Source organism: Myotis brandtii, unplaced genomic scaffold, assembly GCF_000412655.1.
Source record: "Myotis brandtii unplaced genomic scaffold, ASM41265v1 scaffold363, whole genome shotgun sequence".
NCBI lineage: Eukaryota > Metazoa > Chordata > Mammalia > Chiroptera > Vespertilionidae > Myotis > Myotis brandtii.
In genome coordinates this window covers 171,379-199,107 of record NW_005363938.1, presented here as the reverse complement: position 1 = coordinate 199,107, position 27,729 = coordinate 171,379, and the positions used below count along the sequence as shown (strand labels likewise).

Here is a 27,729-nt window from a genome sequence, read left to right as displayed (position 1 = left end):
TTTGTACTGATTTTTATACTTACTTTCTATTTAGGGTGACTGATTCTGGTTTTCTATTTGTGATGATGGCAGGAAGTTTTTCTTTTAAAAGTTAACCATATTAAAAGTGAATCAATTTAGATACAAATACTGTGAAGGTGAGACAGATACCAAAAGTGTGTTGCAGGTCCACAGGTAACGAAGTCAAGGAAACCAAGCCCAGTGGTGTTTCCTCCACTCTGGGGAGCACTGGGGTCCCAGCAAAGAGGCTGAGACAGTGGGCACTGAATCTCTCATGCCTGCTTCGTCCAGCACAGAGCCTCGCTATGACAGGGGAATCTTATATGGTGGCTTCTGTGCAGTTTCCTTTTTAAAAAAATGGCAGAGGTTTTGCTATTTCAAAAAGCTTGATCAGGCCTCAGTTCCTCATGTTTCAGGCCAGAGACTAAAACCCAGATAGATAAAATGCATTGTCAATGTCCGCAGGTCAGCTGGGAGTGAACAGGAGAAGGACCACCTGGTCTGCCTGATCCCATGACATCAGAGGGAGAGATGGGTGAGGCAGAGCGCTGGATTTCAGCATCCCAGGAAGTGCTCTGAGACCTGTTGGGACCATGTACAGCTTCTGACACAGGAACAGCTGGGGGCTCTCAAAGATCCCTGTCAATTAGCTAAGACCTAGACCTTTAGGGACTGGTTGAGAACGTCTCACCTTAAATACTTATCTCTTCTCTCTCAACAACCCTCTTTGGGCTTCCATAAAACAAATAGAACTTGCACGAAAACTGCCTCTGTTGGGACATTGGCTGTGAGAACCAACCTGAAAACCACCTCAGGGAATTCTGGATGGGAGATGAACGCACTTAAGTGTCTAGAGTGGCGGTGTGGGGGTCCCTGGGAATTATGGGACTGGAAATGCTTGCTAGGTCTGGGAGCTAGAAAGTGGTAGAGCATGGATTTTGGACAGTGTGGGAGATAGGGAGGTGTTGGTCTGTAGGTCCCCCTGACACTGCTCAGCGCCCCCAGAGGGGATGGTGGGGTGGGCTCGCCAACAAAGGGAGGATGGACACATCTTCTATCACTGCAGAAACACAGGAGGGAGGGAGGCTAAAAGAACACAGGTTGCACTTGGGAGATGAGACGGTCACTACACAGTAACACACTGAAGGCACCACCCACGCGTATGACATTTTCAGTCCAAAGCAGTTGGAATTTGGTGGCGGCGGCGGCAGCAATGGGCTGAAGGGAAGGGAGCCGCAGACTGGCGGTGAGTGGAGGACTGGTTAGTGTGTCTGTCTGGTCTCAGAGGCCAGGGGGACATGCCAGAAACCGGGCCCCTGGGTCCCCTTCTCGCCTCTCGTTGACCTTTCAGCTGTGATATTTCTTTTAATTGTTCTCGATGTTGCCGTTGATTTCCTAAGTCTTGAAGATTTGGGATGAAAATGAGTTTGCTGATCTTGTCTGTTTTGTAGTGGACTCACATTTCATTTTTCTTTTTATAAAGAAAAGTTATTTAATATCCTCTGGACCCTCTCCCTGCCAGCAAAGCCCATCCCTCCCATGTCCATAGTCATGGTCTTAATGGGAGTCCTAAAATGCTCTCTCTTCCCCATCACTGTGAGTGGGTTCAGGATCATTTACGTTTTGTGAGTTTGAAGGTTGTTTGTTTGTTTGTTTGTTTGTTTTGCTTCGGACATGGATCATATGAAAAGGACTAGAAATAGAATGGTTCGGGTCCAGCTACTGTCTCACGTTCGTCAAAATGGTGTGTCCACACCACCACTTCTTAGGATTAGAAAACGCTACTAAAGTGCAGATTTCCTCCCAAACGACTCCTCTTTTCAAGTACACCCATCTCTGGTGTCCCCACATTTTCTCCCCGCCCTCCGCCCTGGCTCGTTCACCCAGAAATGGACAGCTCGTGGCAAATAGTGTATGTGCTCAAATGGACAATTTCTCTATATTGTGCTACTGTTATTTCTCATCATGGATTTTAGTTTCAAGTTAGGAGGAAAAGAACAATTAGCCCCACGCTTTGGGCATGTGAGTCGGCAACCTTGGGCCTGAGGCCGAAAGAGTGTGCCTCAGTTTCCCCATTTGCGGTACTGCTGGGCGTCCATGCTTCATTTCTGCTCAGTTGCCCGCCAACACGTGTTAGGCATGACCCAGGACAAGCGTGATTCCGTGTCACCAGTGGGTTTCTGGTCGGTGGGTGTGGAGAGTGAGTGGTGGGTGGCTGTGTGGGGCGAGGCCAGGGAGAGTGTGGGCTGGAAGATTTTTTTGCCTCTCAGTTGAGTGTGGTCTCCAGGACGCTCCGTGTGGCGCCAGCTCAGACAGTCACTTCTGTTTTGCTGTTGGTGATGAAGTAGGGCTGTGGGGGTGGGTAGTGCTGGGGGCGAGTTCCCAGGGGGTCGCTGGAGCCGGACTCGGCAGTGCCCAGCTTGCCCTTGCTGCCGTAAGCCTGCCGCCGGAGAGAATGCTCGCTGGGGTCCCAGCCCTTGAAGTTGGTGTTGGAGTTGTAGGCCAGGGGGTGTGAGGATGTCTTGTTGGTGCGAGACTTTTGTCCGTTCTGCTTGGCGGGGCCGTGCTCGGGACTGAAGGACCGCGACTCATCCTCCACTCTCACGGGGTGCAGAGGGAGGTTCCCCTTGGCCGCCAGCTCGGCCAGGTGCCGGCGCTTGGAGTAGAAGTCGTCATTGGCCTTGTCGGCTGAAGCGTGGGGCAGGTGGACGGAGAAGGGCAGGAGAGAGTAGAGAGAGGGAGAGAGGAGAGAGAGAGACAGTTAGGGACAGGCAAGTCAATCTGAGAAATGGCATCAAAGTAGGCTACAGTCCAAACGACACACACACTAGAAACTCCACCTGGAACAGACAGAAGGAAGGACAGGACCGTGTCCTCACAGACAAGAGCAGGACCAAGGGGGCAGGGCACCCTGACAGCACCCCTCAAATAAGCAATTCCCACCACACTTAACCCTAACACTCTGTTATCCTTGGTTTTCTTATAAAATGCAAGAGTTGTTTCTCCATGATTAAAATCATGCATTCTCCATAGAGAAAATATTGAACATGTGGAGTAATATTCCTGTCTATCCCCACACTCACGAGAGCCCATATCAACACCTGAGTGTATTTTTTCCTGGTCTTCTCAATAAACAGAATTAATTGGGGATTTTTATTGGTGTGTTTGCTTGTAGCAGTCAAGCAGACCTGTGTTCAAATCCCAACTCTGCCTGCTACTAGCAGCGTAACTATGGCTAAATGACTTAACTTTTATTATCATCGGTTTCTGCATAAGGCACGTATCCACAATAAAAAGCATATCCAATAGGATTGTTTGGAGGGTTAAATGATATGATGTGTGTAAAATGCTTAGATATTAGCCACCACCATTATCATCATTATCATTATAAATAGCTGATTTCTCATGTAATATTCTATCAAGCATGCCCCCCCCCGTTGTTATAAACTAGTAATAAACAGATTTTAATGCCAAAAGAATATTTTATTGAATGGAACTATTAAAAATTAATCAATGCCCCTGTTGATGAACATTCAATTGTGCCAATATTGTGCTAATAAAGATAAAGCTGAGATGAGAATCTTCTGGATTAAAGCTCTCTTTGCACTTAGAATTTTGAATTTAGCATGATGTTAAAAATATTTTCTTAATCTACATCAGAAGATGGCAAACTGCAGCCCATGGACCAAATCCAGCCGCCGCCTATTTTTGAAAATAAAGTTTTCCTGGAACACAGCCACACCTATTCATTTTCCAGTGCCTGTGGCGGTGTTTGCTCTGCAGTGGTAGATTTGAGTCCATGTGACCCAGACTGCCTGGCCCACAGCCTGGAATATTTACTATCCAGCCTTGAAATGAATTACCTGAAGTGAAATTACTTTTAAAGGGTGTGAACATTATTAAGGCCCTTGATATATATTGCCCACTGTGCTACAAAAGAGTTATATCAATTTCCACTCCATTTCACCACACTCTCCAGCATTGGTTTCTTTCCCTTTTCTCTCTTTTATTTTTTTTTACTGTTTCTTTCTTCTTTGTTTCTTTGTCTCTTTCTTTCTTCCTTCTCTTCCTTCCTTCTCCTTTTTTCTTCCTTTCTCTTACTTTCTTTACTCCTTCCTTTCTTCTCTCCTCATTGGTTTCTTTCCCTTTTCTCTCTTTTATTTTTTTTACTGTTTTTTTCTTCTTTGTTTCTTTGTCTCTTTCTTCCTTCCTTTCTCCTTTTTTCTTCCTTTCTCTTACTTTCTTTATTCCTTCCTTTCTTCTCTCCTTCCTCCTTCTCTCTCTCTCTCTCTCTCTCTCTCTCTCTCTCTTTCTCTTTAAGTTTCCTTATTTATGTATTTGATAAATTTGTGATACCTCTTTTTATTTTCTCTTACAATTATTTCCTTACTAGAGGCCCAATGCACGAAATTCGTGCAAGGGGCTCGACCCTGGCAGCTGAGGCTTCATCCGGAAGGTGGTCCGGCTGTCTAGTCTAATTGGCATATTATGCTTTTATTATTATAAATAAGATCCTCTACACTTCTTCAATTAATGTCTATCAATACACCTTTAAATGTACATCTTTTGAGAGACTAGAAATATCTGCTGTTTTTTCTTCCACACTCAGAGCATCCCATTCTATTACACACGTGAATTTATTTAAATTCATGGGGCCCACCCCAGTTCCATGTTTCTTATCTCCTTTGATCCTTTCAACAACCCCAATTTTAATCCCTGCTTGATGGATTATGAAACTGTCGATCTCAGGCATGTGAAATGATTTAATGAAGGTTACCCATAGCTAATGGCTGAGCCAGGGTAGAACCTAAGTCCAGTAGACATCATTTGATGCTTCTGAAAGGAAAAGCTTTGGTTTCAGAGCTGAGTGGGCAAAAATGCATTCCACTTGCCCCTCTGCATCCATGGTAGACATCACTCTTTCATCACAGGGCTCTTTCCTGGCAAGTGTGGCCTCCACTCAGACTCCTTCTCAACACGACGCCCCAGGAAGGCACGTGTTGACTTTCCAGGCTCACTACAGTTTAAGTTGGGTTTCTGTTCCTGTCAATGTACACAACCCTGACAGACACAATCTTTCAAGAGAAAGTCCTTCTTTCTATAAATCCTAGAGCTGTCAGAAGATACAGCATGTCAGAGCCAGAAGGAACCTGGGAGTCTGCTACTGAAGATGCTACAAGCACACACACATTCATGAAATGCCACGCATTGCTCAGAGCGGCATGAGTGAGATCAGATCTCCATCTTTCTGCCTTCCAGGGGAAAGTTCTAGGTTTCCAAGGCCATGAATTTCCCATAGAAGGATGCTCTGATATCCACCCTGAACTTCAAAGTTCACGTATCCAGTGACATCCAGGACAGAGTCACTGGCATCTCCCAGTCTAGGTGGCCCAGCCTGAACCCATCAACATTACCTGGATCTGTTCTTCAGGCTCGTCCTTCTCTCTGGCATAGAAATAGCAGCTCAAGCCACAAACATGGCGCTGTTGCCAACTCAACCCTCCTCTTCTCCCCCAGCACAATTGCTGAACCACCAAGTCCTTCTAGCCTTGCCTAACAAATACTTCTCTAACCTATCCCATTCCCCTCACTTTGAATATTGCTCCACTCCCTGCCTCGAGTTTCACCTCCCCGGGTGCATTCTCCACACTGCAATAAAAGGCATATTTCTAAAATGCAAAACCAACTGTGTCACTTATTACCAAAACCTCTGCGAGCACTTTGCTCAGTCATTTAGTCATGCATCAAGTAGGCATGGGTCATGCACTGGATATGGGAAATATAAGGCAGACTCAGAAACAGACGTGATCCCTGCCCTCCTAGGGAAGGACAGACAGTGACCAAATAGTCCCACAAATTGCATAAAAGTTAAATATGGTTTTATGATAGTGCTATGAAGAATATCTGGTCTTAGGAGTACGATGAAGTCTTTGAGTTGATCTGAGAACCAGATGTTGGAGCTCAGCTGTCCCACCCCTTCATTTATGTAAGACTCTGTTATTTGTCTTCAAGACATAGCCAAGGTGTTGCCTCCTGATTCCCTGAGACTCCCTAAGGCACCACAGCTCTATCATAGCACTGTCCATGCTGCTTTATAGGTTTCCATTTTCACATCAGTGTCCTCCCACTAGACCATGAGTGCTTCGATAGCAGGAACCCTATCTTTCCAGCTGTACAAGTCAGTGGCTCTCACCCTTGGCAGTCCATGGGAATCCCATGAGGGAGCTTTTAAAGATTTCAGATTCCTGGGCCCATCCCCCAAACAATTTAATCAGAATCTCTGAAGGTCTGGCTCAGACATAGATTTTATTTAAGTCCCACCCCTGGGTGATTCTAATGTGCAGGCAGAGTTGAGAATCTCAGGCTGAGCCCCGGCATCTAGCATAGTGCCGGCGCATAGATTTTTATAAAAAACTAAAAGGCAGTGACCTCCCATCTCCCTCCTGTTATCCCCAACTGCCTCTCATGTCAGGTACCCCTCCCTTTTAGGAAGTCTGACCAGGTCAGATCCCACCTTTGGAGGCTCTGGTCCATGGCACCGATCATGCCAGCCACTTCACACTTCTTTAAGCAGTTCATTTTATAGGGCTGTCAATTCTCAATGCAAACACTTTCTAAATGAACAAAAATGGGGTTGTAGTTTCCAAACCCCTTCAACTTGCTTTTCCCTTTAACGATATACCACAGGCATTTCCCACTAGAGTTCCAAGAAGGTAAAGAAGGCCAGGTCTGACTTTTGCTTTATGGTTGCATAGGCCATGTCCAGCCTCGTTCCCAGCATATGTTAGATACTCCATAAATAAATATTCAGTGAACGACTGCATGAGCAAAATAACATAACAGAAGAGAGAATACCAGGGCAATTGTTGGAGTGGATACTCCTTTCCCCTCTCCTTCTAGTAGGCAGTCTCTTAATGAAAGTCTCACTCGTGGTCATTATGCCCCCAGGCATGGTCCACAATCATTCATTCCCACGTTTCCCTTTCCAATCAATGGATTAGTCTAAGGTCTGCTCAGAGCAAGAGATGCCTTCAAGGGTTCTTGTTTCTGACAAGCTGAGAAAATTGATTATGAAGTAGATGTCCCAACAGCTGAGATAGGTAATGTCTTTTCCAAAAGTTCAAAAGAAAATAGTCAGAGAGGCCTTCCACTCTTGCCACATCAGTGCAGGTATGGGGAGCAGCCCCCCCTTAAGAGGAATCCTGGAGCTCCACAGGGAAAATCTACACCCTTCTCCACTCCCAACCCTGAATTGGTCTCCTGGTGAACTGGGCATCAGGTACTCCCTGAGCATAGGAAGTTTTTAGTATGTGGGATAAGAGTGGAGTGGCCAGGAAAGTCTGTAGGTCTGGAATAAGACACATCTGAGTTTCTGAGACCTCGGGAATGTCACGTAACCTCTTAAAACTATTTCCTTAGTTGTGAAGTGAGGATAATATAAACGACTCTCCAGTTTATCATGAGGAATGAATTATATGAGATCTATAAGCTACATAGCACAATTCTGAAATATTGTAACTTATATTGCTTCCTGGCCTATGAAAGAACTGGGCTAGATCCAGCAGACATTTATTGGGCACTCACTCTGTGCCAGGCCACCTGCTAAGCACAAAGGAGGCACGCATCCAAACCAACCATCCCTCTTTCATTTCTTCCTTCCCTCTTTGCTTCCCTCTACCCCCACATGTGTTGAGAACCTAGTTTGCCCTATGAATGGCATGAAGAGGGGCACTGGTCTGTTTGGGATGGAGAGCTGATTAGGAAAGCATCTCGAAGATGTGCTCTGTAGCTGTGATCTGTAGCTGAACAGTCACAGAAGCAGCATTCCAGGAGAGGGAACATGTGGTTTACAGCAAAACTAGAGGCTCGGTGCACAAAATTCATGCGTGGGGGGTAGGGGGAAGGTCCCTCAGCCCAGCCTGCACCCTCTCACAATCTGGGACCCCTTGGGGGATGTCCAACTACTTGTTTAGGCCCGATCGGCAGTCAGACATCCCTCTTGCAATCCAGGACCACTGGTTCCTAACTGCTCGCCTGCCTGTCTGTCTGCCTAATCACCCCTAACCACTCTGCCTGCCTGCCTGATGCCCCTAAATTCTCACCTGCCTGCCTGATCACCCCTAACTGCTCACCTGCCTGCCCCATTGCCCCTAACCACTTGCCTGCTTGCATGACCACCCCTAACCACTCGCCTGCCTGCCTGATGCCCCTAAATTCTCACCTGCCTGCCTGATCACCCCTAACTGCTCACCTGCCTGCCCCATTGCCCCTAACCACTTGCCTGCTTGCATGACCACCCCTAACCACTCGCCTGCCTGCCTGATGCCCCTAAATGCTTGCCTGCCTGCCTGATCACCCCTAACCACCCTGCCTGCCTGCATGATCACCCCTAACTGCTCACCTGCCTGCCCCATTGCCCTTAACCACTTGCCTGCCTGCATGATCACCCCTAATCACTTGCCTGCCTGCCTGATGCCCCTAATTGCTTGCCTGATCACCCCTAACCACCTCTGCCTTGGCCCCGGCCCTGGCAGCTTCATCCAGAAGGACATCCGGAATGACATCCAGAAGGTCATTCAGCTGTCCAGTCTAATTAGCATATTATGCTTTTATTATTATAGATGGCCATACTACTTTGCGGTTCCTTCCGTCAAGAGGTGGAATCTATTTCTCCACCTTTTGCACCTGGCCTAGCCTTGTAACTGGCTTTGATGTCACACATGTCCTGAATCTGGCATTTTATAAGTTCTACAGTTTCTGCTCCTAGGTTCTTGGAATCCTGCCTCCATGTTAAGAAGGAATCCCAGGTTGGCCTCCTGCAGGATGAGACACCTGCAGGTCAGTTGCCCATGATCACCATAGCCAACAGCCTACTCATTGCCTACTCATCAGATACTCAGGTGTAGTTAAGTTGAGGATCTTCAGATGGGGAGAGTATCCTGGATTATCCAGGTGGGACCAATATAATCACAAGAGTTCTTATAAGACGGTGGTTCTCAACCTTGGCTGCACATTAGAATCACCTGGGAATCTTTTTAAAATCCTGATTTCTGGGCCTCATCCTCCGGAAATTCTGTTTCTTTGTTACTAATGTTGTGGCCCCACCCCATAACAAAGAAACAGAATTTCCGGAGGATGAGGCCCAGAAATCAGGATTTTAAAAAGATTCCCAGGTGATTCTAATGTGCAGCCAAGGTTGAGAACCACTGGCATAGATCATTTACCTGCTTATCTTACCATCCTCCCTCCACTAGTCTCTGAGATGTTTTAGAGAAGGGAAGAGTAGGCACAGATTTGTTGCCTGGGGCACAAAACTGTCCTTCAAAGAGTTATTTTCACGAGCATTTCACCAAGACTCTGGTTGGTGGTGGGTGAACTGTTTCCATAACCAGGAAATGCAATTTTCCCGAAACCCTCTCTCCAGTGTTCTGGTCGCCTCTGCTCGGGCTCTGGAGGAGGGGAAAGGAATGCTGACGTGGCCACTCTCAGCTTTGTGCAGGGGGCCCTGTCTTAGTGTATTAAAAAAGCTCCTTTTGGAAGAAATAACAGATTCATTGAACAGCTCTGTAAGCCATATTAATAAATGCATTAACCTAATCAGCCCTGCTACCTCGTGGGCAGATGGCTGACAAGCCGACCAGGAAACAGATGTGTGAGCCTTTCAACAACACTGGTCCTCTCTGATTTGATTTTTCTTCATTTAAAAAGAGGAAGAAAGAATGAAAAAGGTGCTTTCCTTCCAATGAGCCTAATTGCCTTGAAGGAACAGAGGCTGTAAAATTAAACTGTACCTTCCTCCATCTGTCTCTCTCTTAATTAGCAGCAGACACTTACTTGTACAGGTGCGGGGTGGGAGGGGGCATTGCTTCCGTAGGAATGGAGAGAGTCAAGGTAATAACCAGTTTTCAAAACAAGTTGCACACCTGAGGGTCTCAGCAGGTGGCCTCCCACCTACCTTCCTTCCTTGGGCCAAAGATATCTTAAGGAGGGGCCCCTACAGCTCATTCTCACAGGGTGATATTCTTGGGCCTCCGGTGATGGATTTCACCTGGTAAGCAAACCGAAGCTGTCACCACTCCTGTTTTTGGTCCAAGAATGTGTGGGAATGAAGTGATTCTTTCCATCACCCCCACGAATAAAACCCAGGTTATTTGCAGTGGTCCCCGAGGTCTGCATGACCCGGCCTCTGGCTATGTGTCCACTTTCATCTCTCCCACACTTATTATGAACCCATCACAGAGTGGATTCGTTTCCTGGGGTTGCCATAACCAATTATCAGGAACTGGGCAGCTTAAAATAATAGAAATGTATTCTTTCATAGTTCTGGAGGCCAGAAGTCTGAAATCAAGGTGGCAGCAAGGTCATGCGCCCTCTGCAGGCTCTGGGGGAGGCTCTCTCCTTGCTTCTTCTGCCTTCTGGTGGCTGCAGTGATTCTTGGCATTCTGTGCCTTGGAGCTGCATCACTGATGCCGGTCTCTGTCTCTGTCTTCACATGGCCCATGCCCATGTATATGTGTCCATGTGTCCAAATGTCCCTCTTCTTGTATGGACACCAGTCATTGGATTAGAACCCACAGGAACACAGTATGACCTCATTTTAACTTGATCACATTTACAAAGACCTTATTGCCAAGTATGGTCACATTCTGACGTTTTGAGTAGAGACAGATGGGAGGGGACACTATTCAACACAGTTCGCACAGGATCCCTGTCTGCTCCTGAGCCCACCAAGCTTTTCATCTCATAGCCATTGGACCTTGTCCCCGCTGTTCTCTCTGCTGAATGCTCTTCTTTCTGTTTGTGTATCTGAATCCTTCTTGTCATTTGGTTCTCTGATCAAAGGTCACTTCCTCAGAAAATTCCTCCTGCTGACCCAATCAAAACAGAGAACCCCACCCCCAGTTGCTCTTATCACCTCTCTCTATTTTAATATGTTCTTAACCTGTATCATTATATGAAATTATCTTTCTTAGTTACTTGTGTATTGTCTGTCTCCCTTGACTAGAATATAAGCTCCAATCAGGGTAGAGATCATATCTGCTCTGCTCACTACTGTACCCTCAACACCTAACCCAGTGCCTGGCACAGAGTAGGGGTACAATAATCTGCATCTGATGAAGGAAGGAAAGCACCAGATGTATTTCAGTTGCAATGCCATTCTCTAAAACATTAGAAATGGGCAGGATGCTTCATCTTCTGATCATCTAGCCCAGTGGTGGCGAACCTATGACACACGTGTCAGAGGTGACACTCGAACTCATTTTTTTGGTTGATTTTTTTTTTGTTAAATGGCATTTAAATATATAAAATAAATATCAAAAATATAAATCTTTGTTTTACTATGGTTGCAAATATCAAAACATTTCTATATGTGACACGGCACCAGAGTTAAGTTAGGGTTTTTCAAAATGCTGACACGCCGAGCTCAAAGGGTTTGCCATCACTGATCTAGCCTGTGACAACTAATTTTATGTGACCACTTGACTGGTCCATGTATTGTCCAGATTACACATTATTTCTCAGTGTGTCTGTGAAGATATTTCTGGGTGAGATTAGCATTTGAATTGGTAGCCTCATTAGAGTACTCTCCCCAATGTAGGTGGGCACCATCTAATCCTTTGACAGTCTGAGTGGGATAAAAAGCAGAGGAAAGAGGAAGCATGCCCCTCCCGCCTGCCTGTTTGAGCTGGGATGTTGGTCTTCTCCTGCCCGTTGGATTGGGATTTATACCAGCAGCTCCCCTGGTTCTCAGGTCTTCAGACTCAGACTAGAATTGCACCACCAGTTTTCCTGGGTTTCTAACTAGCAGACAATAGATGACTTTCTCAGCTTCCATAATTGCATGAACCAATTCCTTATAATAAACCTCCTTTTATGCATATATGTAAAATATAGATATATCCTATATGAATATTCATATAGATGAGTAATAGGATATATATACATGCATAAAAGATATTTATTTTGAAATATTGGTTCAACCAAACCAATAGCACATATCTCCTATATTTATGACATATATGAATATAATCTACACTAATAAAAGAGAAACATGTAATTGGCGGTACGACCGCTACCCTTCCCATTGGCTAATCAGGGAGATATGAAAATTAACTGACAGCCAAGATGGCGGCCGGCAGCCAGGCAGCTTGAAACTAACATGAGGCTTGCTTCCTTCAGTGACGGAGGAAACCAACGTTCCCCGCCTGCCTTGCAGGCCTCTGAGCCTGCAGTTTGAACATCGTAACAAACATAGAAGCTAAAAAAAACCCAGAAACCAGCTTTCAGCGAGCTGGGATCTCAGAGCTGGAGAGACTGCGAGAGGGCACAGGCCCGGCTGAGGGACCCCCCCTTCCCCCCGAGTGCACAAATTTTTGTGCACCAGGCCTCTAGTATATAAATAATAATAAATGTATACAGTCGACCCTGAACAACATGGATTTGAACTGCACGGGATTTATATATGATTTTTTTTTTCAATTTACTCATATAGATCAAAACCATGTTGTTTTTGGAAGCTAAATTTGGCCAGGTGGCTAACCTCTCACCAATGGAATGTTAGCAAAACTGATGCATCCAATTTTCACCTCACCTTACTTGTTTAAAAGAAAACTGGCTGCCTTAGATGGTCTCTTCCCCCTTTCCACAGGCTATACCAACAACAAACTATAACAGTGCAGAAGAGGATAATATGGTAGAGGGAGGTAGAGCCACAATGTTGAAGGAACCTGGTTCCCTGAGTGATGACATGGAGCAGAACTGCCCCACCAACCTGGACCCTGAAGGTTACTACACGAGAGAGAAATAGACTCCTTTCATTTAAGACACTGTATTTGTGGGGCCTTTTGGACAGTTGGACAGTATTTACCTTTTACTTATATAGGAATATTTTCTGGGTCTCAATGTTTTTTTCTCTCCTTCACAAGCTAAATTAAAAAGTAAAACGGAGGACAGTTCATGTTGTTAAAAGAAATGCCCAGGTATTTCTCATTTCTTTTGAAATACATTCTATAAAGCCATGCGGTTCCTAAGGCTGTCTCAGCAGGCAGAAACAAGAAAGGCAGAAACGAAGCCTAGCTTCCCAGGCAAGAGGTGTCTGGGGAGGAGACAAAAAGATTCATCTTTATGGTGAATTAGCCCCATTTCACCTGGTTCTGGGCCTTGCTGCAGAGACACACATAGGGAAAACCACATTTGAACCAGGTCCTAATGGAACTCAGGGCTTTGAGTTCTTTCCACTGGGCCCCATAACTTTCCTGCAGCCATGTCTAAGAGAGAAAACTGATGAGGGGAATCCAGGAGCCTCGCCCATTGTTGGTCATAACCCTGAGGGCTCCCAACAGGAGGTGTTGCTGCCTTTGCTGGAGAGGATTCTGAAACAGTGCCTGCTGGAGCCTTGTACCGAAGCTGTCCAGGCTGTCCTGTGAGCCCTTCTGTGGTGGCTGCAGGGAGCCCTCTGCCAATGTCTTGCTGCTGAAACTTCTGAAACTTCAAGCCCTGTGTCTCTTCCCGGGGAATCCAGGAGCCTCGCCCATTGTTGGTCATAACCCTGAGGGCTCCCAACAGGAGGTGTTGCTGCCTTTGCTGGAGAGGATTCTGAAACAGTGCCTGCTGGAGCCTTGTACCGAAGCTGTCCAGGCTGCCCCATGAGCCCTTCTGTTGTGGCTGCAGGGAGCCCTCTGTCAATGTCTTGCTGCTGACAGGCATCTGAAACTTCAAGTCCTGTGTCTCTTCTCTTAGGCCGTCTGCTATGCAGTCACCACTTCCTGAGAGGCTGTTGAACAAGGTGGATGATCTCATGCTTTCGCCACGGCTGACCACAGAGCCCTCCATACAGAAGGCTCCAGATGGACACCATGTGCTCATTCACTGCCTTTGCATGCAACCTGCATTGCTGTTCCATAGATTCACTGTGTGGTTTGCCTTCTGATCATTTTCCCAGCTGGTAAAATTTTATCCAATTGGTGGGTTTTCAAATGAAGCAAATAAAGGTTAACTATGCTAAATCCTATGTACCTCCTTCCAATTTGCTGTAGCAAAAGACTGGCTCTAAGTAGATGATTTTAAGATTTAGAACCCTATGTTAGGTTAATGCATGGTTAACCTCAAGTCTTCACCCTTCCCTGTATCCACACTCTTTTTATGTGACTTTGAAACTCACCCCCAAAAAGGAGGATCTTGTTTCCCCACCACTGGATTCTGAATTCATCCATGTGACTAATGAATGTAAGCAGACATGACATAAACTGATGTTTGAAAAGGTGCTTCCTGGTTTTGGGTTGCTCTATTGCACCTCTGCCAACATCATTAAACATGTCTAGCCTACATTCTCTGAGGATAAAAGCCTCCTGGAGCAGAGTTAAGCCATCCTAGTCATTCCTGCTAAAACCAGTCTAGATCAGCCAACACCAAGCCAACTCTCAGATACATGGACAAACTCACCTGAGACCAGAAGAACCTCCCACATCAGCATAAATCATTGGCACATAGACTCTTGATCTCAATAAATGCTGAACTAAATAATTTTTAAGGCATGAGATTTGAGGTCATTTGTTACACAGCACTATTGTGGCATTAGATAACTGATACAAATACCAGTCATTTGTTCACCCTACTTCCAGGAAAAGCCCCAGTTTTCAGGGAGGATCCACCTCTCCTCTATTCATAGTCCATGTGGTCTGGATGATATACCTCTCTACTCCCCTACCCCCTAAGTATTACCCAGTGACTATAAAAAAAAATCATCTCATTGTTCTTACCATAACAATTTGTTCAGAGGTAGGCACATGATAAGGCAAACCAATCAAAGCAAAGCTCAGTATTTTTACTCAGACATAAAGAGGGTTAATGAGATCAGTGATCCAAACTTTCCATTTTATAGTAGAGGCAACTGAAGCTCTGAGTTCAAGGACACCCAACTGGGTAGAAGCAGCCCTGAGTCTATAATACAGTTCTCCTGACTTCTATCTGGTTGATTTTTCTGCTATATCCCAGCACCTATTCAGAAAAGACAACAGGATGCCCAGCTTCACTTAATAATTTACTAATAAAGTGTACACTGAGCATCTTCTGTGTGCTGTGGGCACCATGCAAGGTGCTGGGGAAGTTTGAAATGACATGATCTGGTTGGCTTAGCCTCAGAGAGACAGACTTTCAAACTACTCAAATGCTTGTTGCAATCTTGCTGCAATGGAATTTTCTGCAAAGCAAAGAATCTCCTCCACTGACTCATTTCATTCCCTATAGGATCCCAAGGAAGTTCATCAAAACTCCAGTGCTTGCTGTGTGCTTTTCAGAAAAGGCCAAACTCAGGAACTGGTGGGGTTTGATTTTTATTTAATAAAAAAGAAAATCACCTTCCTATCCTCCACCCGCTCTGTACCCTACTGCTGACGAGAAAACCAATAATCCAAATCAGAAAACTTCAAAAGCCTGAATTTCATGAAGTAATGTTTTACGGCTGCTTTCAGGTGAGTTCTTCCCCCAAGAGGTGTGCACTCCAGCAGAACTGAAGCCCAAATTACACATTCTCTCTGCCTTGTGCCTTCTCTGGCATCTCTTGGATGCACATTTATCACTAAATGATACCAGTTTTCTTGGGGAAAAAGGAAATAACTAAGATTTATTGAGTACCTACTATGTACTAGACATTGCTTTAGCCATTTCACCAACATTATCTCACTTAAACCCTCTTAAGATAGGTGGCAAGGCAATATCATTTTTTCCCTGTGACAGATGAGAATGAAGGCCCAGAGATATAAAGTAACTTGGCTGCCAAATTATTCTGTCACAGCTGATAAGTAGCAGAGCAGGACAGCTAACCCAAGACTGTCCATCTCCAGCATCCTTACCTTCCAGCTCAAACTCCAACTAAGAAAACAGTTTTACTTCAGCAAAGAACATAAGTAATCATGTCTGGAGGAGGGTTGGCATGTGAAAAAATGGTGTTTGAGGGAAAATTGTGTTTGCATCTATGATTGGGTCTTAGGAAAAGTAGGTCCAAACTTTAGTTTACATAGAATTATCTAGAAGGTGTACTTTAAAAAGTGAATGAAAAATGTGGAGGCCCCCTCATCCAAGTATAATATTTGCACTTCTAACAAGCATCTCCAGTAATTTTGGATCAAGTCTTTAAGCCATTCTTTGAAGTCTGAGTCCTGGTCCTGGGTGTGATGTAATTTTCCTGTGTAACTTTGAGCAACATCATTTATCACATTCATGTCAGTTCCTTCATCTGTAAAAGCAGAAAGGTTGAGTGAAGTGTATTTTCTTCATTGTCTTCATTGAAGTGTATTACTTGCATTGTCTCATAAAATTACTCTCCCAACCCCGATGGAGGGTGGATATTATCATCGCCTCTGCTTTGGAAATGGTAGAAATGGATGTTCTGGGTATGTGAATGGCTTGCACAAGAGCGTACAGCCTGATTCTAATCAGAGCCAGAGCGATCAAATCACAGTACTGTGCTGGCAGTTTTCCCCAAGTTCAGTGTCAGGTTCGAGGATTCGTTTTGCAAAATAAACAGATTTCAAACGATGTTCCTTTCTATTGTGATTAGTAGAGTCCCCTGGGCTTGAGGTGGTGGTGTCTTCTGTCCTGGATTTTAAAAGAATATGCCAAGACTTCCCAGGGTTGGGCATGGGTGGATCAATAGCAGGACCACTAGCGGGCGACCTGCATGGGAGACCTAAGTAGCGATAAGTGAATAGTGCACACTGGTATGCTGTTATCATTTCCTTTGCTGGCAGATATGATTCCCTTCCAAAGTGACTTACAGTCAGTGTGGGACCTTGTCCTTTCTCCTTCACAGCTACCCCTCCCTTATCCAGCCTCCCCAGGTGACACTCACCCCTCTGCCTTCTTATTGGCTCATTCCCTATGTCCCCATAGTGGGTTGCTAGCAATATTCCTGCCATTGGATGGTAAAATACTAACTGATTTTCCTAAAGTGAAGAGTTCAGACGTCGAAATTGGTCAGAAAACGGTGGTTTATACAAATTGGTGTGTTTATGACACGGGATTTTTCAGAACCTTTCATTAGTTCACCTGATAGTAACAGTAATGATACTAGTCATGGCCCTCATGCATATAGACTTCCCACATGCCAGGCACTGTGACATGTGTTGTACACGATGTCTCATCTCATTCTTACAAAAAATCAGGGACTCAGATTGGTAGAGTGACTTGCTGAAGGTAACAAGAATACCAAACAAAGGGGCCACACTTGAAACCCAGGCATGTCTGAGGCTAAGCCCATCACTCCCTACTTATGTCTTCCTTTCAAGAAGGTGGCAAGTGTGGGAGCCAACAAACTCCCCAATCTTGTTATTACGCCTCATGGTGACTTGAGACTCGGGGTCTACAGGCTAGAAGAAGATCAGTGACCCCCGGGGAACTCGACCTGGCCCTCTCTGGGCCCCCTTCTCTCTTCCCTAGATAGGCCAGGATAAAAAAAGATGCATTTAGCAGGACAGGTGAAATTAGCCCGGTTGGCATAGAAAAACAGCTTCCAAGCCTTGTTTTTGACCCAGCTTGAACTATTTTCTAAATGCATCAGACAACAGGCTGATAATACGGACAGGGATGCTGACTGCCTCCTGATGCTGTCACGGGACTCATAATGGCTTTGTTTTTCACAGGGGAGAAAAAAAGTTTATGCCTCAAATTAGTAGGTCTGTCATGTTCCAAATTGTTTGCATTTCTAAAAATGGATGTTGACATGTGACTAGTTATTATCTAACGCAAGACCCGAAAATCTGCCTCTTTCAAGGCAACAACTGAGTCGCCAAGGGATTCTCATTAGACACGAGGATCTAAAGCTCTGGCTCCTAATAAGGGAATGCAGTGCAGCCCCTCTCACCCCCCTCCCCCAGAGCTCAGGTTGTTTCTGAGCCTCTGGGACCCTGGTCAAGCTCCTCTCTTCAGAACCCTCAGCCCACAGGATACCTGGAAACCTAATCAAAGGGTCGTTTCCAATTGCAGTGATTTCCAAAGTGTGGTCCCCGGACCAGCAGCATCAACATCACCTTAGAATCTGTTAGCGATTCAACCCACCCAAGGCTGGTGAATAGGAATCTCTAATGGGGCCCAGGAATCTGGATTTTAACAACCCTTCAGGGTATGCTGACGTGCATGCACTCAAATGGCTCAAATGTGAGAACCACTGGTGGGCCCATGACTCCCTCCTTCCCACTCACATGCACTCATTCACTGTATTCCAGTTTCTTAATTACTCTTCTACCCCCATTTTCTTCTCTCCTTCCTCTACCAGCCCCAGTTCAGGTTACCGCCCACCTGGGTGATGGCAGGCGCCTCCCAGTGGGTGTCACCAATGCCAGTCCACTCTCTCCTAATCCAGTCTCCACTTGGAAACCAGATCTAGCTTTTGAGAATGCAAAACTGGTGGTGCTAGGATCCTGCCTAAAGTCCTGCTATGCCTTCAAATTTCCCCCTGTTCAAGGTCATGAAAGAGTTCTACTTCAACATCTTTGGGTCGCCTACATTCTCCCCACCACCGATCCAACAAAGCACCAGAGTGAAGAAAGAAGAGAACCAAGTTTCCAGTCTGTTCTGAAAAGAGCTGCTCCCATCACACCATGGGAAATAACTTAGACATTACAGTCAGAGAGACACGGGTGTAAATTACAGCTCTACCACTTAGCAGCCCTGCGACTGTAGGCAAGCCAATCTCCTCTAAAGGGGATTGACAACACCTACCCCGCTGGGACATGGGAGGATTAAATGATAACAAAGCACTCTGCGTGGCACATAGTAAGGAGGTAACAAGCTCTATCCACCTCCTGCTCACACAGCTAGTTTCAAGTAGACCAACTCCTTAACTTTTGATGCTACCTCAGCAAAGTTGAAAATAGCGTTCTGTTCCCTAAAAGCCTAATCATTCCCAATGATCCTGGGAATGTTTTCTCTCTGTTTATCTATCTGTTTATCTCTCCCTCGGAAGTTGTGTTTTTTCCTGCATTAATTTACATTGTGTTTTGCCATGTTCTCTGAGACAAAGCAGCATTTCCCAGAGGTCTTATCTGGGATGGTTTCTGGGAGTGACATTTTCCTTCAGGCAATATATATTGGAAAGCAAGAAGTAGTAATTCTTCAACAATGGGCCCGGCACACACACACACACACACACACACACACACAACGTCTATACACTAGAACCTAGACGCTTAGATGGACTTGCAGGTCCACCCAACACAGACACACGTTTGCATTGAGTCATACATAGACACTGGGACTCTCTGTGCCTTCACTGATTAATGTCAAGTCTGACAACACCTGTACAAACAAGCTACAGAACACCGTTCGGTACCTTTTGGTGACTTAAGTGTCGCCACTGCCCAGTCACCATCAGAACTTCCTAAAAAATAACAATGGAGAGATGCTGATCTGTTTCTTGCTTCGGTTTCGCTGTGTCTTCACATCCAGGTGCTGCTGGCGGCCCCAGCTGGAGCCTCCAAGAGGGACAGGCCTCAGGGGACACAGGGAACAGGGCGAAGGACCAAATGTGCAAATGAAGTTATGTGGGCATCTCTTTCTGCAAGGCCTTGAAGCAGTTTCAAGACAAAGCCCACAAAGGATCAAAAGAAGCCCCCTGCAAAAGGCCTAGATATTTTCAGTAATGTAAAGGGAGAGAGAATTCTTAGACAGTGAGTAGCTCTAAATCTCAACCCTCTAAGAAACAGAGAAAAATCTGTTTAGATGAGGTGACTTTGGTTAATGATGACAACACTGTGCTGACAAGGGATACATTTTGATCCTGGTTTACAGCAATCCCCCTCCTGAAAAAGGGGTGGGGTGCATTATTAGCATCAAATTCCAGGTAGGGGCAGACCCTGCTGACTGCAGCTGTGTTTGAAAAATATTGTTGAATGAATGAATGAATGAATGAATTCAAGTTTCTCCAAGGATTCACTTTTCCTAAGGTATGGAAATTCCCTTAAAAGCTAAGCTGGTGAATTGAGAATTCCATAATGCCCAGAATTTTTATTATAAATCAATTTCTCCAAATTGAATTCCATTTCAGAGGTTCCGAATGAGCGCTGGGGGACTCTCACATTATTAGCAGAACTCCAGGGGGACCCCTTTCATAAAGTAAAAGATGGCTCTGGCTACACACCCTAGCCTGTCCTTGGTAGGCTTTCTCTGTAAGATTGGGTTTTACTCAAAGCGGGGCAAACCTGCCCACGTGTCTTTGCAGCAGCCTCTGCCCATTGGCTACAGGTCTGATCAATCAGTGTGCACCACCAGCTTCTCTTTCTTAGGAATCAACCAGGAAAGACCAAGTTCTCAACATTTTTCTAAAGTTTCCAGAGACACGTCAGACTGCCAGCTGAGAGGAGACGCAGGGAACAGTCTGTGATCTGAATGATTACAGAGCACAAATCTGTCCCCACTTAAACAGTTCCGGTTGGCCTCACAGGCGTTCCAAAGGACACTCAAATTGCCACATTCCCCCTGTGGATCTGAATTCTACACCCTCATCACTCACAACAGAGGGGAAATTGGAGTGACAGGAGAAGAGTAACAAGTTAAAATTAAGTGGAACCCGCCCAGGATGACTTCCTGTTTCTTCTTCCTCTGAGCCGGGGTCTTTGACACTTGGAAACAGTTACTTGGCCCAGTCGTCCTCTGTGGGTGGACACAAGCCTGACCAAGTCACTGAGTCACTGGCCTCAAGGAAGCCCTGTCACCCCCAGTCAAAGCCATCACTGTTTGCATTGAAGACAGGAACCATGCTGTGGTCACCTCTGTCCCCACTACCCAAGAAAGGGCTTCGCTCCGACAAATTTTGTTTCATAAAATCCATTGATAATAAGGACACTGACTCAGAGGGCACATGGGCTATCAAAACATAGAGGTAAGGTTTCACTATGCACTTGGCACTAGTGGGCATTAGATAAACATTTTGGGTGTGAAAAATTAAATTCTTATTAAAAAGGGATGGACCTAAGGCATTGAGAAGAAGAGGACATGAGGGAGCTTTCTGGGAGATGAAAATATTTCTTATCTTTACTGGGATGTTGGTTACCCTAGTATGTGTATATTTTAATAATCACACTATTGTAAAATTATGATCTGTGTATTTAATTATGTGTAAATTATACTTCAACTATAATATACATTAAATATATTTCAATTATACTCAGCATCACGGGGAAACTTTTGTCTTCAAACAATGGAAAACAATTAACACCTTACTAAGTCTCCCCCTACAAAAAGAGGAGAATGGGCCTCCTCCACCTTTTTTTTTTGGCTGGTTATATCCTTCTGATGCCAGAAATTGCTCTCTGGATGACAGCGTCGTTTTGTGGAAAGAACATAGGATTCTGCATCAGGAAATCCTAAATATGACTCTTATCTCTGTCATCTACAAAAGTGTGACTTTGGGAAAATCACTTAACTATACAGAGCCTCACTTTCCCCATCTGTAAAACACTGGAACAACACAGAGGTATACTGTTTGGGCGTTCAAAGATACCAGCTCCCTTTCTGCCGTAACTTTAAACAAAATAATAAACTAACAGAGGTCATTTCATGGGTGAGGCCTGTATGCATCATTTAGGGTTTTCACACCAAAAAAAAAAAAAGTGAAAAAGCAATTTCCACATGTCTAAACGCATTGTTACTGTGGCTTTAAGAAGTGCTATTGGAAAATGTAACACGGTTCCAGCAAAAATAGTCCATCGTCTTGTCAAACAGCAACAGAGAAAATATTTTCTTATTAAAATTTTGAATTAAAAACGAAGGCACCACGCACAGCATTCTATCAGTCATGCTGGTACATCCTGTCTCTCTCACTAGGCAACCAAAGTTGCACTGAAGCATCTAAAGGGCACGTTCTTGGGAACCTTTGGTGGCTGAGGATTTAAAGTCTCAGACACCGAGAGGAGAAACTAGACTTGGGGCCTATGGGAGATAAATGCCAATGTGGGGGCAATCTTCTGTTGGCAAAATCCATCAGTAATTGCAGAAAAGGGCGGGCCTTTTCTAGTTCAGGAGGCAGGATTCACCCTTCTCTGAACTATCAGGTGATGCTTAGGGATATTTTGACAAACCCCTTCATCTTATAAGGACTGACCTATGAGGAACCATAAAATGGGTCTTCACATTGTAATCACCCCTCACACTGGTGGCTCAAGTCAGAGAACTTGGGTGCTTACCTAGATTTTTAGGCAACATTTTGGTTCAGTGTATCATCAGACACACCTCTTGACTTCCATCTTGGGGAAAACATTTCTAAAATGCTTGTACCCACATTCCTGACTTAGTAAGAGGATTACTTGAGTGAAATAGAATCCTTCTTTGATAGACCGTCGCCCTTCACCTGGGCATGGGTCTTCACTGTCCAGGAGACAGATGGGGCGGGCAAAGAGGTTTGGGCTGCCTCTTTACTGGTCCTCTGAAAAGTCATCTGCTGTTTGCTTACTTGCTTATTTGTTTTATGAAATTCCCGCAGTGAGTGAGCTTTCAGGCACGTCTTTCCCATCCAACTAGAGGAAAGGATATGGATCTATCTACTTCCTTCAAAGTGCAAGCTGGGCAATTGCGTGTTAATCAAGGCACCAGTGTATCTTGGAGATTCAGGGAAAAAAATATGAGCAACAAACAACTCTTAAATGTGTGGCAGAATTTACTGAGGCCAGACTATAGACCAGGTCAAGCACTTTCCATGCACTGTATCATTAAATCTTTCCACCTAACCACTAGCTGTACATTTTTAATCTCCATTTTACAGATGGGGAAACTGAGACCTGAGGAGGTTAAGTAATTTCTTCAATTACTTGTAAATGTCTGAACTAGATCTTAAACTCAGTCCTGACCACTTGAGGAGGCCATGTTGCAGATGCTGTTCTGCCATCTTGCTGATCACCTCCTGCTCCTGACTTGATGTGGGGTTACATGGTATTATTCACCAGTTTTACAAATATATAGCGGGATCACTTATCAAGTTCCCCACATGGTGCTAGATGCCGGGGATACACTGATGCATGGGGCAGACTTGGTTCATGCCTCAATGAAACCTATAAAAAAGGGATGTCAGATTAAATGTTTGGGGAATGAATAAATGAATGATTGATTGAATGAATGAATGAACATATGATAAGTCAATTCCATCCCTCATTCTTGTACAGAGTCCGATGAGGTTTAGCCTCTGACATTTCCCTAACATGTGGTAATCTTTACCGATAACTGGGCAGTGAATCCCTTGGGAACAGAGATGCTTCTGTAGTCCCATGCTATATAAAAGCAAATGTTATAATTCCTGAATTACAGAGAGAAAAGAGCTCTCTTTAAACATGAGTGAGTGTGTTTCAACAAGCAAACCAACAAAATTAAATTAAAAGGAACAACCAACAATTACTACCCTCTTCTCCCCAGAGTTGGAATTGAATGAATGGGACAATTTAATGGCCCATACTGTAATAACTAGATATTGTAATAACTAGAATGAGTGAGATTGTTTAACTTTCTAATTTTAAAATTAGAGCGGTGCTTGGAGACCATATAATTCAGCCTCCTCATTTTTCAAATGCAGGAACTTGGGTTGAAGGGTTTCAGTGACCACCTAACCCACCTGATGTTCTGGATATTAAAGCCACCAGGAGAAATTTATTTTTCAGCGGTATTTTTAAACTTGGCAGTTCACTCTAAAATCTGTCCAAGTCTCCTCTTATTTACTGAATTGACATTTTTATAAAATAAGTCTGGTTATCAGAGGTTGCTGAGCTTTTAACAGCAAAACATTTTTTAAACGACTTCTCGCCTGGGTAGTAATGATTTCAATAATGAAATGTATCCCATCATTCACACCATGGTCACATTATGACTTAATAAAGAACTCTTGAAATAATGTTTATTATGGGATTTGCATGTCATTTGTGCAGGCAGATCCTGGACTCCCGGTAACCCATTGAGTCAGGCAGTCCCTCAGTCAGCTCCTCAGTGGACTTCCACTCACTAGAGATTCCCAAAACTATCTTTAAACCCCCACAATAGTCAGAGAAGAAGCAAGAGGGCCCATTAATCATATCCAGGACTAGGGAGTATTCCCCAAGTGAGATCCTTCACAAGTTTTAGAGGATATAGAGGTGTGGCTCTCTTCCTACTAAGCTATTCTTTGATTCTCGTCAAATACAAGTTCATTCATTCATTCAACAAACATTTTAGGAGTTCTTCCTTTGAGGAAGAAAGGCTACTCAAAGAATGTCAAATAAATTGTCATACTGCAGATTTAATTCCAAATGCACTGCAGACATTTGCTCTGCACGATACATAAATCCTGAACTCTGAAATCAAGGAACTCTGTGGTAATATGTATCCATTATTTACCCAAGGAGCTACTGGGTTTTGAGGGGGGATGAGACGCTGAGCCTAAGTTGAACAAATGAGTTGTTTAGGGTAATGTGACCAGTTCCAAAAGATAAAGCATCTGGACCGATTTTTTTGTGCCAAGAAAGGAATGAAATATTAAGAGCAGACACTATTTATGACCTAAATGCAAGGCTCCGAATGGGAGGCAGGCCATCAAATAGTGAACGAGGCTTCCACAGTTACATCGACACAGATGCCCTGACTCTTCCTCTCCTAGGCAACAGCCCTCATCCCTTCCTAGTGATATCTGAGTCTATTTGAACATGCTTAAGATGTAGGTGCTGTGCAAACACACAATATGGAATAGAGGAATCTGTGGTCATGAGATGCGGATGAGGGTTCAGTTGGGTGTAGAAATTAAACATGAAGCATAGGGGACTGGTATGTAAGGTCTTATGAAGCTTCAGATTTAGAAAAGCCCGTGTCAGTCTGCACAGCCCGCGTCCTTGGTATTATAAATTTGGCTCAACCCATCTTTGCAGGGTTCCATCTGGAAATCCTAGGAGATCAGGGAACAAGAATTCCTAAAGATAGAGTTCTGGCTCAAACACATACTAAGCTCCTAGTATGTGCCTGGCTGTCTGCTGGGCACCAATGTGGTCGTTTTGTGAGTCCGATGTTTGTAGACCATGGCAACCACAAGCATCATAGACACGTGACAGTGTCTGTGCTTGGGTTTCTGGTGTGAGTTCTATAATGGAATTAGGATATTTCACACTGGAATCGATCAGCAAGCGTTCCCACTCCATCTCTAATGAGTGCCTTGGCAGTGGGAGAAGAAAAGAGGATGAGAAGCTGATAATAAAAGAAAGCACGTGGTCGGTGGGTCTTCTGTTTGCCCAAAGTCTGACTTAGCCGTGGCTGTTGCTGTCACCCAATAGGACTCTGTCATGAGTACATTCTTGAAGATCCTTGGTCACTGTCACACTCCCTCATGTCTGATTGGGGAATGGACCGAAGGGCTGTGGGAGGGTAGTGGCAGGAGCATAGGCTCCAGAGTAATAAAAACACAGGTTCAAGTCTCAGCTCGGTCGCCCACAGCTGCTTGATGTGGGGCAAGTTCAATTAGCCTCCTTGAGTCTTAGTTTCCTAATCAGAAAATTGGAACCATAACTGGCCTTCCTCTTTGGATCACTGTGAGGAAATGAGACAGGGTCAAAAGGCCCAGTGCACTGTCTCGCACTTGGTAAGAACTCGGTTAGTAGCAGCTCCAGGCTGCCTGTCCCAGGAAATGCTTACATCCTGAAGAGCGGAAGCTTCCTGGGATGGGAATGTGATGTTCACCCACTTCTCAGAGATAGAATGTGTGTAGATGAATTCTGTCCACTAAAGGGCAAGGCATTCAGTGACTCCATGTCCTGATTCTATGTTAGATTCCCCGAGGATTCACCAGGGCAGATGGTAGATGCAGAAGGGGCTGAGGTGTCAGTGAGACCTGATGAGCATACGGATCCTCCTCCCCAGGCAACAGCCCCAACATGTGCTGCCCACCCATCCTGCACCACACAGCCAGGACGGACTTGACCTGGGACACACAGAAAGCATCTGAAGGGTCTGATCCTTAGTAAACTATATCCCAGGTAGATAAATCCAGAATATATAGGTAGGTAGAATGATGATAGATAGATAGATAGATAGATAGATAGATAGATAGATAGTAGATGATAGAAAAAGAGAAGAAGAAAGAGAAGAGAGAGATTTTGAGAGATAGATGGATGAAGAAAGGGAGAGATTAGAAGAATGGAAAAGGAGTTGAAAAAAAGTTGGAGAGAGAGGGAAAGATCTGGATGGAACAGCAAAGTAGAGAAGAAAGAGGAGAGGAGAAACAAAACAGCACTTACCGACGGCCTTCAAGGAGGCATACTTGTTGAGCTCTTTGCCAGGAGGCTGCTGTTCATAGGGGTTGGAGATCTGGCCCAGGCTGGGGTACGAATGCGGATGGCCCATCTGCTGCAGCAAAGGGGAGGTGGGCACTGCATTGTTCATCTGGGTAGAGTCTGGAAATGAAGAGACAGAGGGAGATGGTCACAGAGAGCACAGGTCCTTCTGCCAACCCCACCATTGTTGTATTCATCGAGACCAAAACTCCGGATCCTTTGGGGACATGAGAGAACAGCAACCGATGTTGGGACACAATCAGAACCACAGAACACAGTCTTCACTAGAGAGCAGGTGAGGACAGATGATAAAGGCAAAGGATGTGCCCAGAAAGTCTCCACCTCCACCATAAATTAGCACAAGGTCCTATCATTGTAGGGACTATTTTTTAATTTATTGATTTGAGAGAGAGAGGTCCGGGTGGAAGAGAGAGACAGGGAGACATCGATTTGTTGTTCCAGTTACTTATGCATTGATTGGTTGCGTCTTGTATGTGCCTTCACTGGAGATTGAACCCACAACCTTGGCATATCAGTACGACGCTCTAACCAACTGAGCTACTAGGCTAGGACCTGTAGGGACTACTTTTATTATCAAAACAATATATGAATAAGAAGATGATCAACTTCATAATAGTCAAGGAGATGCAAGTCTGAACAATGATGAGAAGCCATTCCTTTGCCAAGAGATGGGAAAACATTGAAAACATTGAAAGACACCAATACTGGCAAGGAAGCTAGAAACTGGGCAGTCTCATCAACTGATGGTGGATTTGGTGTGATCTGCTGCATTTGCAGAAAGGAATCTGGGAGTGGGTCCTGAATTTAGAGTGCATGTGCATGTTGATCAAATAATTCCACTTCTAGGGACTGAGCCTTCAGAAATATAAGCACCAGGATGTAAGGATATTTGTTGAGAGATGTTCATTGCACTGTTGTTTGTAAAGTGAAAACACACATACTCATAGAGAAACCATCTGAACTCCTATCAATATGGAAATAATTTTTTTAATTTGAACATTCATTTCTTTTACTGTTATTTTGAGCATGTTCATTCTCTTATTCCTATTCACTATTTAAATTTAATTATGTAGTAATTGATAAATAGCAAGTATACATGCACATATATGGAAGTTATTCACCCACCAGCCAACTTAGGAACTAGAACATAATCCATGCTCACAAAGTTCTTAAATAAATTATTGTACATCCATATTATGTACATAATATATACATACATATGATGAAATATCATTCATCCACCAGAAAACAATAAGTTAAAAATCAGTTAACCATGTTAAACTGAATAGTTTCTTATGGTTTTATATTGTTAAGAGGAAAAAGAAAAGAAAAGAATATAGCATTTTTTTGCCCAGCTGGTGTGGTTCAGTGGTTGAGCATCGACCTATGAACCAGGAGGTCACGGTCCAATTCCCAGTCAGGGCACATGCCCGGGTTGCAG

The 27,729-nt window shown here is 44.5% G+C and overlaps 1 protein-coding gene across 1 annotated transcript; it reads right to left on the bottom strand.

The window, feature by feature from the left end:
• SHISA9 (shisa family member 9) lies at positions 1–27,444 on the bottom strand. The gene is made up of 4 exons (XM_005872046.1): positions 27,414–27,444; positions 26,232–26,387; positions 19,328–19,375; positions 1–2,688 (listed from the first exon to the last, which is right to left on the bottom strand). Exons 1-4 carry the CDS (start codon positions 27,442–27,444, stop codon positions 2,309–2,311), a joined length of 615 nt encoding a protein of 204 aa, XP_005872108.1. The 3' UTR covers positions 1–2,308.
• Between the last annotated feature and the right edge of the window lie 285 nt (positions 27,445–27,729).

Coding starts and splice junctions, on each gene's coding strand:
- SHISA9 (XM_005872046.1), bottom strand. CDS start 27,444: ATGGATTATGTTCTAGTTCCTAAGTTGGCTG. Junction 19,376..26,231: donor TGCCTCCTTGAAGGCCGTCG/GTAAGTGCTGTT, acceptor GTTATTTTTTAG/GAAGTTCTGATGGTGACTGG. Junction 2,689..19,327: donor GACACTTAAGTCACCAAAAG/GTACCGAACGGT, acceptor CCCACGCTTCAG/CCGACAAGGCCAATGACGAC.